Genomic DNA, 17951 nt, shown 5'->3' on the forward strand with positions numbered 1-17951 from the left:
TATATATTCAATAATCATTTTCCAGTCTTCTCTAAACCTATGTTCTTCTTGTTCTCTTATTCTATATGGTAAATCTGCAAGCTGCGCATATTCTGTCAGCGTAAGTCACCATTCTTCATTGGTTGGAACCTCTCTCTAACAAAACATGGGCCGCAGTGGTGGCATACATAAATACATAAATAACCTTTTTTGACACCTGGGAATTATCCTCAACAAATAAGGCTCTGGGGTTTTTTTTGGGGGGGGGAGTACTTTTAAACATTTTTTTCAATTCATTATGGATTATTTCCCAATACTCCTTTACAAGTCTACCACATGCGAATGTTCCCTCAGCCTCTTTGCATGCCATTTTCCTCAGGCCACTGGCTGGAACTGTGGCAATATCTCTTGCTTGCATGGCTGGAGGTAGGGTGTTGTGTTTGTGTGTACAGAAACTTCTAACTTTTCTGTAGCTAGAAGAGTAGAAAAGTAAGCATAGCATCCATTGCTTAGCTTACTGTTGCCTCAGGCCCCTGCCCATGAAGTCCCCGGAAGGTTCCGGAGAAAAGAATGCGGCCTTTCAGCTGAAGCATTTACTACATTTCTGGCACAGCTGATATAACCAACTGGGCTGCAGAGCGAAAAGCATCGGGGACTGTACAAATGTGCCGTATTACAGAAAGATGAGACAGGTAAGCGGGCGCCTCAGCTCTCAGCAACCTTGTGCCTGTTCCCCCCCCCCCGAATCTTCCAGCGGGGCTTAATAATTGTCGATTGCATCCTGTCAACCCACATCTTCCTCAGCTTTCATCTGTCTCTCCTGCCTATTGCTTTGCTTGACATGGTGTCAGGTGGATCAGCTTGAAAGGCGTCCTTGGTCGTGCAGACTGTCTCAAACACCTCCGCTTCTTTGCAGTCAAAGGCTCCCTTCTAACCATCCCTGCACCCTCCTATTTATTGAAGTGAGGGGTTCCTGCCAGCATAAGGACCACAGGATGTTCACCTGCCTTTCATATGTTACGGGTTTCCAGCCAACTAAGAAAAAATTCAGTCAACTAATTTTTCTTTTCCACCAACTGATTACTTTTAAATACATTTGCATGCTGGGAAAGCATCAATATAAGTGCCTTTTTCAGATAGCAAAAGGAAGTAGGTGATAACTAACTTACGGTAAAGAAAATCTGCCACTTATAATTGTTGGGAGGTAAATGGTTCTTTCCCCCGACCCTCTACCCCACTTTTTTCTATTTCCTGCTACAGGAAAAACACCAGACACTCAATATCCTCCAACACACACACACACACACACACACACACACACACACACACCAGCCTGTCATTGATTCTCAGCCAGATTGATTAGAATTGGCCCTCTGACACAGATGGAAGATCTGTTATTTTTAAAAGCTCTGTGACAGGCTGAAATTCAACAGGCAATGCTTTCCCGGGCATTGATTTCCCAGCTGCAGTGATTGGTGTGCTGCCTGTTGAATTCCTGCCTGTCATGCACCTGCCAAGACATCGTGCTTTTTTGGGGAGGGGGGGGGGAGAGTGGCAATCTCTTTGCAGAGTCACGTAATACCTCTTCAATATTGTTTGTCCCTGACTGATTTGAAAAAAAGTTTCCGAGCAGCCCTGTTACCTTCTGCAGTATCACAATTTTCAGATCAGCCACACCTGCCTCCCTCCACCCCATTGCCTTGCCTAGACAGTGCTCATCCTTTTCAATTCCAGGTCAATTACATCTTTGCTCGAGATTCTGCCTGCCAATCTCTCTCTCCACTATTTTCCTATCAAGGCATTCTTCTTCTTCTTCTTCGTTAGCTGCTGAGAATGAGATGCTCATTTCAGCAAGGAGGAGGAGATCGGGGGGAGCAAAGGCATATTGAGGAGAGGGGACTTGAAATAATTTTTGTGGCCTGGAAAGGTGACATTTGCTATCCAGCAATAATAGGTAGTTTAACCACAGGACCCGACATGGCAGACCTCTGCTCTGATGAGTATAGTTAATACCAGAGCTGGGCTGAAAATTCCAAGACCGACATTTTCAACCATTCATTAGGTGATTGGGGAGAAATTAAACCCTCCTGAAAAATCAGGGGAGGAGATTTTTCTGAAATGTTCAGAGCGAGGTGCCACTTACCTTCCTTAGCTTTACAAGGTAGTCCATGATCAGAAGAAACTTTTCATGTATGTGACAACAGCGGCTAGAATACTACTGGCCCAAAGATGGAAAAGTGATGAAATACCAACTAAAGAACAATGGCAAGAAAAACTGACGGAATACGTGGAAATGGCAAAGGATTAAGACACAAAGACAATAGAGACTTTAAAAAAGAATGGGAACCATTCATGGTGTATTTACAGAAACAATGTAAAGAACTGGACTCACTAGGAGGTTTTGAGTAAACATTTACAGTGGACAAAATAAATATAGATACATATAGAAAATATAAATTAATGTTAGAATGATAAGAGGATAATAACATGTAAGTTAAGTTTAATTTCAAGAGTTAACAAAATAAGCAGGGAAATTTATATGTTAAAAAAACCAGAAGAGGAAGTTGAGAGAAGTCATGGGGGTGGGGGGACTTGGAAAATGTACGCTATGCTATTGGATATTACTATGATATAAATGTAAAAGTTAATAATAATTATTTAACATCCCCCCCAAAAAAAACCCAACCCAAGGTAGTCCATGATTTCCTATTTTTTCTTTGCTTGTTTCAACTTTTTTTTTAAAAAAATGTCCATAGCTGATAACAGCAGCAAAATACACTCTTTGCTGCTTCCCACGGGGTATAGTTTCTGGAAGGCTTAGGAAGCGCTGCCATGTCTCATCCCATCACTCCCAAGGCATTCTGGGAAGTGAAGCCACATGTAAGATTTCCTCTACAGCTTTCCATCTGCGGCACTTAACAGACGAGAGACTAGGGGCTCATCCACACTTTTGCTTGTCTTCTGCCTAGAAAGTTTCCCAATTGAACTGCTCTTTCTAGGCATGCGTCTGAGCGGTTGCCCCCCTTGCCCGGCTCCTTTCCAAAGGAAGACCCACTCTTTAGCTCTGGCTCTAAATCAGAGTAAACATCAATCTGGGTAAAAACCCATATTGCCGCTCCAATTGAGTGCTAAAGAGCGGTTTCTCCCATCCTTGGGTGTGTGCGGGGGAGGGAAACAGTGGGACAAAATGAAGGATAATAAACCCTGAATAAGTTAAGTGGCAACACACCCACCCCAAGTGAGATAAATTTATCCCCCCAATCCCCCAAAGGAGCAGAAAAGCAGTTACCATTTTTGCAAGAGGTGTATATTTTGGGGAAAGGGGGAAGTGGGGTGGTTTTTGGCTCAGCCTTAGTTAATCTGCTGCCCATTTGTTGACCCAGGTTGCTTTTCGCTCACCTTGAAATTTGGTAGGGGCAGCGATTTGCAATTGGAAGATGATGCTGCATTTCAGCTGAAGTTACTCTCGGAGTGGTTCCACTTCAGGAATCTGAACACACATTAAAGGAAGAGGAAATAACTTCAGCAAGATTATTCTACTTAATTGTTACCTAGTATTTCTCTCTCTTATCTTGCTTCCATCGTGGACCTGTGAGTTCCCAGGGCCATCTCTCCTCAGATCTCCTTAGCATCATCTGGCTTAGAGCAGTGGGTGCTCTCAGAGACCATTTGCAAAATCTCCCGTTGTGCACAGGTTTCTATATCTACAGGTATTACAAAGCCATTTTGGTAGGTGCACAGGGTGGCCCCAAGGTGCTGCCTGAGGCAGAACAGCAAGGCTGGCCAAGTTATTTCAGTACCTTGGACAAAAAAGCCCTCCTCTCCCCATCCCTGGAAAACAAACATGCAAGGATCACGCAGATCATTTCGAGGAAGGGCTGTAGCTCTGTGGCAAACCATTTGCTTTGCATATACTGGTAGAAGGTCCAGGTGCTATGTATGACATTTCCAGGAAGGCCTGGAAAGACTCAAATCTGAAACCCTGGAGAAGTATAGAGCAGGCATCCCCAAACTTCGGCCCTCCAGATGTTTTGGACTACAATTCCCATCATCCCTGACCACTGGTCCTCTTAGCTAGGGATCATGGGAGTTGTAGGCCAAAACATCTGGAGGACCGCAGTTTGGGGGGTGCCTGGTATAGAGAATACTCAGCTAGATAGACCAATGATCAACTTCACTGTCCTATGGTCCTAATTTGCCTGAAGCAGTCAGATCAGGCAGCAGAGCATAAGACCCTTAATCTTGTTGTAGTTACAGGGAACCAGGCAGAGGGCCTTCTCGGTTGTGGCACCCGCCCTGTGGAACGCCCTCCCATCAAAGAGAAAAACAACTACCAGACTTTTAGAAGACATCTGAAGGCAGCCCTCTTTAGGGAAGCTTTTAATTTTCAATAGATTATTGTATTTTAATATTCTGTTGGAAGCCGCCCAAAGTGGCTGGGGAAACCCAGCCAGATGGGCGGGGTATAAATAATAATAATTATCGTTATCATTATATTGTTGGGCAAAAGATTTCTGCATTGCAGGAGGCTGGAGCAGATGGTTCCTGTAGTCCCATCCAACTCTATGATTCTTTGACTATGACCTCATTCTGCGTAATGGGAGGGGATAAAGGCTGTTTTTATCCCTTTGTCTATCCAAAGCTACAGGAGCTCTGTCTTCCTCCGTCACACCTGATCACCACCATAGCAGGAAAGGGATCTGGGGAGAGAAGGGGGCTGGACTATGAAGCTAAAGAAGTTTGGGGTTCCGGGAGGGAAGAGGGGGAAACCACACATTGGCTGCAGCTTTCCAGCAGCACAGTCTGTTTACCTTTTTTGACTCTAGCCTGTGTTGGAGGGAACGGCACCACCAAGGCTCAGCACCTGCCTTGCGTGCAGACGGTTCCCAGTTCAATCCTTGCCATCACCAAATGGGGTGGTGAGATACCCTTGCCTGGAACCCCAGAGAGTCGCTGCCCGTCAGTGTTGACAATATTGAGCTAGATGGACCAGTGGTTTGACTTCAATAAGGCCGCTTCCTAAGCTCATATGCACCATGTGTTGTGAAGAGAACCAGCCCAGATCCTGAACCTACCTGCCCAGGGAGTGGAAATGGATTCCTCGCCTGCTAACCCCTTCCTCTTTACCCCAGCCACCCATTAAGGCCTGGGTTTAAAAGGTCATAGAGGCAATGATGACATCACAACATTCATCCCCCAAGCCAAGGGAGAGGGAAGCACAATGGCAGGAGCTGTGGGGAGTTAACATTGAAGACCTTATGTTACAAGCTACAAAAAGACGGTCAGTGACTCCTAGACCTAGAGATTTTTGGCGGGATTCTGGGAGAGAGGCAGGGAGGGTGATAACCAAGGCAACTACAAGCAGCTGCCTGAGATGGTCCTCTAATAAGGGAGGCTGTAAAGTCCTATGAATGATGACTATTCCCTTGTTGTTGTTTAGTCGTTTAGTCGTGTCCGACTCTTCGTGACCCCATGGACCATAGCACGCCAGGCACTCCTGTCTTGCACTGCCTCCCGCAGTTTGGTCAAACTCATGTTCGTAGCTTCGAGAACACTGTCCAACCATCTTGTCCTCTGTCGACTATTCCCTAGAGACAAATAAACGGCAAGGACAGGCCTTTCTCTCTGAGCTTGCATATGACACACCATACATTTAAAGGTTACCCCTTCACAGTACAAAACTACAGTTCCCACGATATCTATATATATATATATGTGTGTGTGTGTGTGTGTGTGTGTGTGTGTGTGTGTGAGAGAGAGAGAGAGAGAGAGAGAGAGAGAGAGATTTGGGGGGGGGGGCTCATATGCTTTAAATGTATGGTGTGTACACAGTTGCAGAAAATGGGAGGAAACAGGTGCTCGGCTACTGAAATAGTCAACAGACATCCCAAGCACAAACATTTGTTCTCTGACCGGAGAGCATTTCCCAGTGTGCCCTTGAGGATATTGGAACTCACTGCTTGTTACAGTTTCCCGGGGGGCCACTTCACATATGGTAGGTGTGTATTTGTGCACACACGGACTGTATAATCCTAGATGATTCAGAGCTGAACCTGCACGAAGCAACTCCATTGAAAACTCCATTGCATCTGAAGTTGTGGGAGTTGGGTCAAAAGTATTTGATCTGTGATGGGTCATACACATCGCCACTCGGATGCTACACTCAGTGAGTGACAGACATGCATATGTGTACTGTTCATAGAAAGGGGAGGATCCCCTTTTGGTCATGTGATCAAAACACCTAGAACTGAGAAGCTGGTGGCACTATTATCGAAGCAAATTATACAATTAGCAGTACTAACAGTAGTTTATCCTGCCAGGAGCATTGCAAGATCCTTAAACAAATCAAGACACGGGCCCATGGGACAAATTTGTGCATGCAATTTGCATATGCTCCTTTATAAGTTTAGATGCAAATTTAGGCAAAGTTTCAGAGGGAAATCTGCCCCGTAAGCAGTGTGTGTGTGTGTGTGTGTGTGTGTGTGTGTGTGTGTAAATACATTTTTATAAGGAGGTGGAGCAGAAGTTCTAGAGCCTACTGGGGAAAAACCGCCGAACAATATTCCTGTATCCTGCATTTCCCTCCAAAAGCTCAAAGCAGTGTGCATCATTTCAGTCTATTTTATCAAATGGAAACAGAGTCTGGGTGAGAATGACTGAGCTCAGAATGAGATGGGAGAATTCTGGGCTTCAGCAGAAGAGGTCATTTTTTTGAAAGCTCCCCATCTCCCTCATTATTAGGTTTAGGTTTATTAAATTTGCATATCGCTTCTCATTAAGAAGTCCCAAAGCAGGCTATAAGCCAGTAAAAAAAGAGAATACAATGATTGAAATTCCAATCATTAGTTGCTGCCCAGAAAAATGAAAATGCAAAACCATGACAAGGTTGGAGCCAGGCAGGTCCCCTTGGGGGAGCATTCCATAAACAAGGGAGGGGGGTGCTACTACAACTGAGTCTTCAACCTCATGTACGTAGCATTTGTACAGTGCTGTTCAAAGCACATGAATTTCCTCACTGTAATCCTTATATTGCCCCTGTGAGATAAAGTAGTAGTATTATTTCCCTGTACTGCAGATGAAGGGACTCTGGAAGAAACAAAGCGAGAGATTGGCTTTCCTAAGGCCTCCTGGTGAGTTCATAGAATCATATAATTGTACAATTGGAAGGGATCAAATAGGGAAAATCATTATTGGTAGCTCAGTCTCTTAGCCGTTACTCTACACCTGCATTTACAGAATGCAGGGGATGTTTTTAGCAGGTTGGGTCATAGATTGCACTCCCCCCTGTCATCTGCAGTAGTACATTCCAGAAATCAACCAGCTCATTCTGGAAAAGCTGGAGATGTGCTCTCTGGCAGAAATCTGGCAGAAAACTAAGAAACTTAGTTATTTTTTTATGACCTTCAGGAATTATAGTGCCATATGTTCCTCAGGAATTTTAAAAATAAATAAATCTGGGCACTTATGGAATCAATGGTTAAAATCAGTGCAGTTTTGAATGGTTCCGCCTGCCATCTTGATTCAAAATGGTGTCCAGTTGTACCCAAACACTCTCCCAGATTGAGTGCAATAGTGGGTGAGATTGCTGACGGCTTTTCCCCACTCTCCCAACCCCATTATTTTTCCTGGGCCAAGCATGTGAAACTGAAATCTAAGTTCCTCACCCTCTCCATTTTACCCTCACAACCAAAACCGTGAGGTAGGCTAGCCTGTGACTGGCCCAAGGTCACCGGCCAGTGAGCTTCATGGCTGAGTGGAGATTTGAACCCTGGTCTCACAGGTCCCCACTCCAGTCCCCTAACCCAGGCATCCCCAAACTTCAGCCCTCCAGATGTTTTGGACTACAATTCCCATTTTCCCCGACCACTGGTCCTGTTAGCTAGGGATCATGGGAGTTGTAGGCCAAAACATCTGGAGGGCCGAAGTTTGGGGATGCCTGCCCTAACCACTACACCACACTGGCTCATAGTTGTTTCGCCCGCTGGTCATTGCCCTACCTAGCATGTCTAACTCACAGAGGTTCTTCCTCCCTGTTTCTCCCCCAACTGCACGCCGTTGTGGGTTTAGGACGAGGGAAGACGCTGAAATCCCAGCTGTCCAGCGTCTCAGCGGGAGGCGACTACGGCAAAGGACTTTTCAACAGGGAGATGGGACCATTGCAGAGCCAGCTTAGTCAAGGGGAATACGCCTTACTCAAGCTTGCTCCCATGTTGGAAAGTGACTTTGTGCAGGTAACTTGCAGCAGGATCGAATAAGCCTTCTGGTTGCCAAGTGAATTTTGTTCTCGCCACCCTTCCCCCAAGGGCACCTCTTCCCTAGAAAGCGGGCAGAGGGAAGAAATAGCTGGGGCTGGCCCTACTGTTGCCAAGTGAGACGCCTGAGTCTAGGCGGCAAGAAACAGGGGTGGGGCATAGGAGGGTGGCAGAGCAATGGAAGTTTCCGGCAAATTCTGAAGATGCGCCTCTTCATCCCGGCCTTTGACTAGGGCCAGCCTGAGACATTTTGCTGCTGTAGGCAAAAGGCCCCAACACCACCCTCTCCCCAGTGCTGCCACCTCCACCCCACAGATCCAGGTCCCCACCCTGTTCCTGGCCCTGCACTGCTGCCAGCCCCATCACTGCAACGATACCCACACCTGTGGCTGTGCCGGCTGCCACCACAACACAGCAATGAGGCTGTGTGGGGAAGTGGGCGACGCCTCAGTGGGGCTGGCAACAGTACAAAGACAGGGGAGGGGAGAGGCTCAGATCCACTGCCTGAATCAAGTGTCTTCGCTTCCGCCCTTGCCTCTGACCCTTGCAATGTATGTTTTAAGACCCACGCTACACTTGGGATTGTAATCTGGGTAACACTGTTTTTAAAGTTGCATTTTAAATTGTCGCAAGCCTCCTTCACAGGGAGGGTGAAGGACAGGTAATAAACATCATCAACAGCAACATCATCATCATTATTACCGTATTGGTCTGAATATAAGCCTCACCTTTTTCCCATATTCCGACCGGGAAAAGATAAAGTGCAGCTTATATTTGTGACCTTGCAGTATGCAGCCAGGAGCGTGGGGCAAACAGCATTAGGAGTGTGGCAAAGCGGCACCCACCTTGTGAGATATATATATTCTAGCTTACTGTAGGGGTTTTTTCCATTTTGAAAATTTTTTATTTTATTTTATTTATACTTTGAATTGGATATATATGGGGGCACTAAAATCTTTTAAGTGCTTAGGGCCTCTAAAGGTCTCAATCTGGCTCTGATTATTATTATTCAGTATTAAATTGCTTGTCTGTTTGGCTTCTGTACGTGGAAAGGGGGTTGCGTGCGCCATTTTGCCCTTCAGGCCTGCCCTGGAAATGTGCGAGGTGTTTCTCTGCCCAGAATTGTAGCAGATGCAGCCATTTCTTGAGCACTGGGATTAAAAGGGACAGGAAGAACCGAAGCTGCTTCATTTCCTTCCTGGCAGGCTGCTCCTAAAAGCACAGGGACAGAGCAAGTTAAAAGAAGAGGAAGAAGATGACCACTCTAGGCCCACCCCCTCTTACCTCCCATCTCTCCTGATGACTTAATCTCTCAGGTAATAGGGGAAGGGATGTAGCTCCGTGGTGAAGCACATGCTTGGCCTGCAGAAGGTGCCAGGTTCAGCCCCCAACAGGCTGCACCTTTAAAAACAACAGAAGCAGCAGCAGCTCCTGTGCCTTTAATAGCTGCTGGGCAGGCAGAACCTGAACGGATGAAGTCTCTCTCATTGTCACCTCTCCAGGCCAGGAAAAGCTTCACTGGTTGAATTTATGCCTGTGCACGGAGAACTGGTAGGAAAATAAATAGGCTTGCCCAATGACTCATTTTTAAAAAGTAAGCAAACATCTAAGACAACGTCTGAGCTTTTAACACGGGCATGACTTTAAGAAAACAGGGAATCTTTTTAAGATTTGGAGATGGTAAGCATGATCACCTACTTTAGGGTAATTGACTTGACTGTTAAAAGCATAGTTTACAAGAGGAGTTTGAAAGCTGGCAGTCTTAACAATGATGTAAACAAAATCTGCTCCTTTTCCCTTATGAGCCCGTATAGAGCCCTTAAGTGGGTTCCCTATCAGTAGGAGAAAATAACAGAGAAGCAAAGCAGCTAGTAAGACTGATCTTTCTTGAAGTGTTGCAACAGGGCCCTCCTCACTCACCACATGCAGGAGGGAGGAGGAACCCTCTGCGGTGGCCCCCAAGCTGTGGAGCTCCCTCCCCACAGAGGTGTGTCTGGGACCTTCATCATACAGCACTTGGAGAATGAATGAATGAGTGAATATGAGAGGGAGGGGAAAGGGAGAATGCTCCCCTCTCCACTTTTGGTTTTGGCCCTACCAGCACCCAGTCCTCAACTATTTCCCCTCAGGGAATGGATCCAAAATGGCAGCCCACCTCTGCTCTAGAAGTCATATCCCTAGTGCACTTGCCTGCAGACGCACATTCACAAACACCAAGGCAACATCGAGCACACTTTCTCCCACTTCACACTTTTTGAATTTGATGCAATTCATTTTGAACTGTGGCTCAGAAAAGGAAAGAGGAAGCCCGTTTTGAACAACAAAATACGGCCATTTATCACAAACAGCAATTATGAGATGTTTCCCCCTTAGTGCAACGTCTTTGTGATTTTAATATTAAATCATACAATAGGACTTAGATCCAGGCTATGACAAAGTCGGTTCTTCCTGGATACAAAATGCCACTGCTTGCCCCCAATGGCACACACAAAACCACCTGTCAGATTGCCGCTGAACGATTTTGACTTGTAATTTCTTCTGCAATGAACACGGCCAGATCCATGGGATATTAAATGTTCTTTTTTGTTTGTTTGTTTGTTTAAGGGACACTGCCTTGATTAGCTCACTAACAAGCCCTGCTTTAGACGCTAGTGCAGAACCAGCTATTGCAGAGTTATTGAATATAGCTGGGTTTAAAAAGAAAAAGAAAAACCAATGCAGAGTTGAGAGCTGTGGCAATACCTCAGGTACTTTCTGTTTGGGAATACGGCAGCTGCAAGTTTATAGATACGAAGCTGCTTTGGGGGCTCAGGCCTTCCTTCCCTATAGACCAGGCATCCCCAAACTGCGGCCCTTCAAATGTTTTGGCCTACAACTCCCATGATCCCTAGCTAACAGGACTGATGGCAATTGTAGTCCAAAACATTTGGAGGGCCGAAGTTTGGGGATGCCTGCCTAGACCTTCTTGGGTTCTGAGACTGGCAGAGGGGGCCCTCTTGGTACGGTAGTTCTGTTGCATGGGGTGGGGAGAGGGTGGCAGCTTGGGAGAAGATATTCTCTGCGGCAGCCCCCAAACTGTGAAACTCCCTCCCCACAGAGGTCAGACCCTCCAAATATCCTTATTTTCCAGGGGAAATAGGTTCTCCTTTTGGCTCGCGCTCCTCCCGCCTATGGAGGGGACGCTGTGAGCTCCTCGGCGAGCAAGCGAGCTGGCAGCTGCGGCAGCGCCCATAGCTGAAGGCTTCGGCTGCGGGCGCTTGCCGCCACTACGGCCACCGCTCGCTCGCTCACGGCGGCTGTCGTTGGGGAGCTCTCGGAGTCCCCTCCATAGGCGGGAGGGTGCTGAGCTCTCCTAGAGCCGGCCGTGTCGCCTGGCTGGATGGCTGGAGAGCGCGGAAGTCCGCTCGACCCCGCTGAGCTCATGGTGCTCGGCTGGACGGACGGCGCCATCGCTGCTGCGCTGGGCGCGCTCGTGCTCATGTTCCCCCGCCTCCCCGTCGTGCGGCACAGCCCTGCGCCCCTGCAGGGCATTGCAGGGAAGCGCCTCTGCAGCCAGCAGCAGCAGGAGGGAAAGCTGCGGGCGGAGGGCGGCGAGCGGAGGGCGGCGGGCAGGGGGCAGGCTGGCAGCACCCCCTCCATGACGGCGCTCTAGGCGGTTGCCTAGCTCGCCTTTATGGACGCTCCGGCCCTGCCACTGTGGCGGGAAGGTAAATGGCGTTTCAGTGCGTTCTGGTACTCATCACGGTGTTCTGTTGCGGCAGAAGTGGTTAAGTCATGCAGGCCACATGACCAGGAAAGCTGTCTATGGACAAATGCCAGCTCCCTCAGCTTGAAAGCAAGATGAGCGCCGCAACCCCATAGTCACCTTTGACTGGACTTAACTGTCCAGGGGTCCTATACCTTTTACCTTATTTTCCAGGGGCAGTCCCGGATTTACAGAAGCTGTCCTGGTTTCTGATTTGATCCCAGAATATTCCACTTTTCCTTGGGACGTTCCTATTTTCATCAGAGAAATGTTGGAGGGTATGGAGTTATCCGACCCCTGAGTCACCTGAAGGCATAGGGGTATATAGGGAATCTTTGTGATGCTTAATGCTTTAGTATGCTTTCATATATGTTAGAAGTCGCCCAGAATGGATGGGGCAACCCAGTCAGATGGGCGGGGTATAAATAATAAAATTATTATTATGGAATAGGATGTCTCTATTTTCATCAGAGAAATGTGTGTGAAAGGTCAGTCACCTTCATTATATACAGCTAAGGACGTGCCTTTTTACCTCAGCTTTTGATACTTGAGGCGTCAAAATAAGACCCAACTTATTTTTATGGTTGCGAGTTGTTTTGAATTGTTTTTATATTGTGTTTTTATGCCGTAATTTGCCCTGGGAGCTTAGGGTGAAGGTAATCAATCAATCAATCAATCAATCAAATAATAGACCAAATCGGACCACTGGTCCATTATTTATAGTAACTAGCAGCAGCTCTCTGAGGTATCAGACAGGGAGCCTTTCCCAGGCCTATGTGGAAATGCCAAGGATTGAACCTAGGACCTTCTGCATGCCAAGCAGGTGCTCTACCCACTCAGCAACAGCCATCCCCCTCCAAGTGTGTCCCTGCTTTCATTTGTGAAATGTAGGGTGGCATGTTAGTCACATCCCTTAAATTATATTCCCTGTTCTTATGGAGACGTAAAAACAGATAACTGGCAGTCATTATAGCCCTTATTATCCTGTGCAGCAATTTCAGATTTCAGAGCGAGTGCCTGACATGCAGGACAAGAATAATTTGTGTTATGTTTCTGCAAAACAGCTTAGATTTCAAAATAAAAAAAATCCTTCAGTAGCACCTTAAAGACCAACTAAGTTTTTATATTGGTATGAGCTTTCGTGTGCATGCACACTTCTTCAGATACACTTGAAACAGAACAGTCAGACCCTTATGTATGTGCAGAGGGTGGGGGGTGGGGGGAATGGGTGATGGGCTGATGGGAGTGGTAAACCTGTAGATGGCTGTTAACGACTGCTGATGACTGCTGATGACTGCTGATTTCCTTATTCTGATTCTTCTTCTTTTTAAGCATATCAGCTTCGGCTTATTGTTACATTCAGAAGCTCCCCTCTCTTTCTCAAGCACATACACACACACACACACACACACACATACATACATACATACAGTGGTACCTCGGTTTACAAACACAATTGGTTCCGGAAGTCTGTACTTAACCTGAAGCAAACTTTCCCATTGAAAGTAATGGAAAGTGGATTAATCCGTTCTAGACGGTCCACGGAGTACTTAAACTGAAGTGTACTTAACCTGAAGCGAACTTTCCCATTGAAAGTAATGGAAAGTGGATTAATCCATTCCAGACGGGTCCGCGGAGTACTCAACCTGAAGCGTACTTAACCCGAAGCATGGGTGTAATTGGTTCTGGAAGTCCGTACTTAACCTGAAGCGAACTTTCCCATTGGAAAGTGGATTAATCCGTTCCAGACGGGTCCGCAGAGTACTTAAACTGAAAGTACTCAAACCGAAGCTTACTTAAACCAAGGTATGACTGTACATTTATTTATTTATTTATTTTAATTGAAGGCAGGACTCACTGAAATTTGTCCAGATCCTCCTTGTGGAAAGAGAGTTTCCAGATTAAGACCACTCCATATGTTGTTAAGCAGGTGGAGACTTTAATTGAAAACCTGCCTACAAGAGAGGCCTAAATAGGTTGAGAATGCAGCATCCTTTGGTTTCCTCTGTAGGAAAGACCATTCTGTTGGTTAATTGAGTTTTACTTATTTCACAGAATCATAGAGTAATAGAATTGTAGAGTTGGAAAGGACCACGAGGGTCACTGCCCCCCTGCAGTGCAAGAATCTCTTTCCAAGATAAAAAAATCTCTAATCTATATAAAAACAAAAGCAGAAAAAGAAAAGGAGGGGGGGGAGAGAGAGAGGAGCATATGGGGGGAGTAGAAAAAAGACAACAAAAAAGAAAATTAAAGAAAAGAAAAAGGACTTCTAATTCTCCGCCTGTCAGTTACATTTAAAAATTCACGCCACGATTTTGTTTGGGTTTTTTTCACACAAAGGGGGTTCCCAATTAATAATGTTGATAAACGTCAGCGATAGTTTTTTCCTCTAGTTCAACATATCAACTTTGCCTCCATCAATTCCAGCAACCATGCCTCCTTATTAACTAATGTAATGACAAACTTTTCCCTATTTGCTCATATAAAAGTCTCTCCGTTGTGATCATATATTGAGATAATGTTCCATAATCCTTTTCTTATTATCCCTTGGTCCACACCCAGTTCTGTATCTTCAATTTCCACTTCGTGTTGCGTTAGCTATATTCTTCCAGCCTTATTTAGTATTGATTCCTCCATTTGTGTTTTTTCCATTCTTCTTCCAATAAATAAATAGCCAGAGATTTAATAGCTTTATCCCCTGGGAAAACTCCAAGTCATAGGTAGAACTCTTTCTCAATTCCATTGATGTCAGATTATCTCTCCATTTATAACTTTATTTTTGTTTTCAAAAATCTCAGCTTTTATCATTTGGTTGCTTCATTTCTCCATACACTTGCATAGTGGGTTCTTCTATTTCAGCAGTTGCTCCTTCTAGTTTTGCCATGATTTCATCTCTCGGTCCTGCCAGATCTTCATTGTATAGAGCCTCTATATCATTTCTGGTCCCCTTTCCCATTTCATTCATCTCTGGCTTCATTTCATTCCTCATTTCATTCGTCTCTGATCTGTAAGATTTTATTTGTTCAGCCAATATCTGCTGAAGAATGCCAATAGTAAGCAGTGTGTCCAAAGCTGTTTTTCTTTCCTCTATCGGTCTTTTAATGGTACTTGCCATACTGAATGTTAAGCTTACTTAAAACGTAAATGACACACAATCAGTCTGACATCTTCCTTCCCCTGGAAACTAATGGTGAAGCTATACAGGAATCTCAGCTAAAGTATCTGTGACAGGTGGCTATCCAACCTCTGCTTAAAAACCTCCAGTGAAGGAGCGCCCACCCCACTCTCATGGGAGTCTTATTGTCAATACAGTTCTCCCTGATGTTTAGTCGGAATCTCCTTTTTTGCAACTTGAATGCATCAGTTTGAATCCTACTCTCCAGAGCAGGAGAAAACAAGTTTGCTCCATCTTCCATGTGACACAGCCCTTAAGATATTTGAAGATGACTACCATATCTCCTCTCATTCGCCTCTTTTCCAGGCTAAACATACCCAACTCCCTCAACCATTCCTCATAAGGTTTGCAATATGGGAGAAGCGCCAACTTGCTTAAAAGAGGTCAATTTCACTGGGCATAATGGCCAGTCTCTTGGTCATATCTGAAGCAATCCTTTGGACCCCATCCATAAACTAGACTTCTTAAAACACTCGCGACCACCAAATATTCAGTTAATATATGGTGATTTCCAGACAGTATTTAAACAAGAACAACCCAAATCAACTGGGATGTGGCTGCTTAGGCTAAGCAGTTTTCATAAAGTTTGTTTTAGTTGGCCTCTCAGAAAACTGAGGAAACGAATCATTCCAGGAATCTACTTTTATGCTCTGTTGATGCCAACTATGTACCTTGATGCCAACTGTGGCGAAACAAGGTATATAACCTAGGAACCTTGTTTTCACCTGTGGATATTCCTATGCCGCGCCCGACCTTCATTCGGACGCATTGTTGCCACCTACCTAGACGTTGGTGAACACCTTATTCTGTGGAACTCAAGTATTTACATCTATTTTGATTTATCTCCATATGGATACCCTATATGCTATATGAACTATGATATATGAACTCCGACTTATGACTGTGGACATTGCATTCATGTTGGACTAAGTCCTTTTTGATACTTTGCAACACGTGGTTGTGCTATTTATGTTATTTTACATTGTCTTTATAAATTCTTGAATGACTTGTTAACAGCAGCCGGTTACGCCTGTTTATATAATTGACAATTGTGTTTGTAACTTATTTGTGTATGTTTGTATACTGTTGACAGCATTCTGAGTGGCACAGTGAGGTCTCAGGCACTGCCTCTCTTGAGATGGGTCTTAGGATGTGACACACCATCAGTGCCGCCGTTTGTGGGTCCTCCTGCCTATTCTGCTGAATGAGGCCCTGCCTATCTGCCACTGCCCTTCCCTCTTCTCTGCAGATTAACAAGCGAGGAGAGGTGATTGACGTACACAACCAAGTCCAGACCGTGACTGTCGGGGTTGCCTGCACCTCCTCCAGCATGACGGTCCCCAACGTGCTGCTTCTGGCTCGCCCCACCTGCCCTCCCGAAGAGAAGCCCCAGAAGTTTAAAAAATTGCTCCGCCAGTCTTCCTCGTCGCTGGGATTAGAGCTCACCAGGTAGGCCCAGCTCCCGTCTCCATACAGAAACTCTGCAGGTGCTGCAATGCCTTTCAAGGCTTTGTAATGTAAGACAGGCCACCATTTTTAATGGATGGGGATGCTGCAACTTGAACAGGCCAAACTCATAGGTGAAGTGTTCGTGGTATCTGCTGTAAAAAAAAAAAAAGCAAGCTTCACCTGTTCCTTTCTGCTTGTTACGCCACAGCTGTTCTTGGACTGAAGATTCTCGCAATCCTTTTTTTTTAAAAAGGTTGGCAATCTTACAAGGGTGAGTTTACAGGACAGGGTTGATGCAACCAAAACGACCACACTATGACTTCTGAAATTTGTTTTACCTGTTTTTAATCCTGAACTTCAAATTGTTGTAAGGTGCCCTGGGACCTGCTAGGTTTTTTCTTTTCCATGCATAAGACGCCCTCATGGATAAATTTTGGGGACTCCAATTTAAGAAAATTGGGGGAGATGGCACAGAGTTGGTTTTTTAGGGTGTGTGTGCCAAAAATCACTCACCTGCACACGTCGCAAAATCTGCCTCTCGTCTGTAACCTCGCGGGCTGAAGCTGCCAATCGCCTGCCAAATTGCCACAGCGTCAGCCAATCAACACCAGCCATTGACGCAGCAACCAATAACATGCCCAATAGCTGCTGACAGCACGGCAGAAACCTATGCACTATCCATGTATAAGACGACCCCCACTTTATAGCATAATTTTAAAATAAAAAAACCTAGTCTTATACACAGTACAGTACTCATTATGATGGTGGTGTCCCTTATCACGGTTCATGGCTCAGCCAGTAGAGCATGAGACTCTTAATCCCTTATTGAGATTTGTGGGTTTGAGCCCCACAATGGGCAAAAGATTTCTGCATAGCAGGGGTTTGGCCTAGATGCCCCTCATGGTCCCGCCCCACTCTGCAATTCTGTGATTCTGTACAGTGGTACCTCTACTTACGAATTTAATGCGTTCCGAACGCACATTCGTAAGTCAAAAAAATCCCATAGGAATGCATTGGGAGAAAAAATTGTAAGTTGAAGCAACCCTATCTAAAAATTCGTAAGTAGAAAAAATCCTATCTAAACCGCATCCAAGATGGCGGATGGAGCTCCGTTCGTAAGTAGAAACATTCGTAAGTAGAGTTATTCGTAAGTAGAGGTAACACTGTATACTGTAGCAAAGTTGTCAGGCTCATCTTTTGGTCAGGGAAACTTGTCCAAGGAGATTAGGTGATGCTTGGAGAAGTTGAGTTATCCTTATTCATCCCCCCTCCAGTCAAAGGTAGCAGGCATGCTATGTGTGAGTAGAGAACAAGACAAGCATTTTGGGCAACAGACTGAAATTTTGAACGA

General features: G+C 45.5%; 1 protein-coding gene across 1 annotated transcript in view; it reads left to right on the top strand.

Annotated features, from left to right (window-relative positions):
- The window catches only part of LOC118094615 (Golgi-associated RAB2 interactor protein 3-like), a 71282-nt gene that overhangs the window by 46445 nt on the left and 6886 nt on the right, over positions 1-17951 (top strand). The window contains exons 2-3 of the mRNA XM_060282111.1: positions 8047-8210; positions 16401-16600. Of these exons, the coding sequence (XP_060138094.1) occupies positions 8047-8210; positions 16401-16600 (364 nt within the window). The remainder of the gene's footprint in view (positions 1-8046; positions 8211-16400; positions 16601-17951) is intronic.

The sequence above is a fragment of the Zootoca vivipara genome, chromosome 13, assembly GCF_963506605.1.
Source record: "Zootoca vivipara chromosome 13, rZooViv1.1, whole genome shotgun sequence".
Classification (NCBI taxonomy): Eukaryota; Metazoa; Chordata; class Lepidosauria; order Squamata; family Lacertidae; genus Zootoca; species Zootoca vivipara.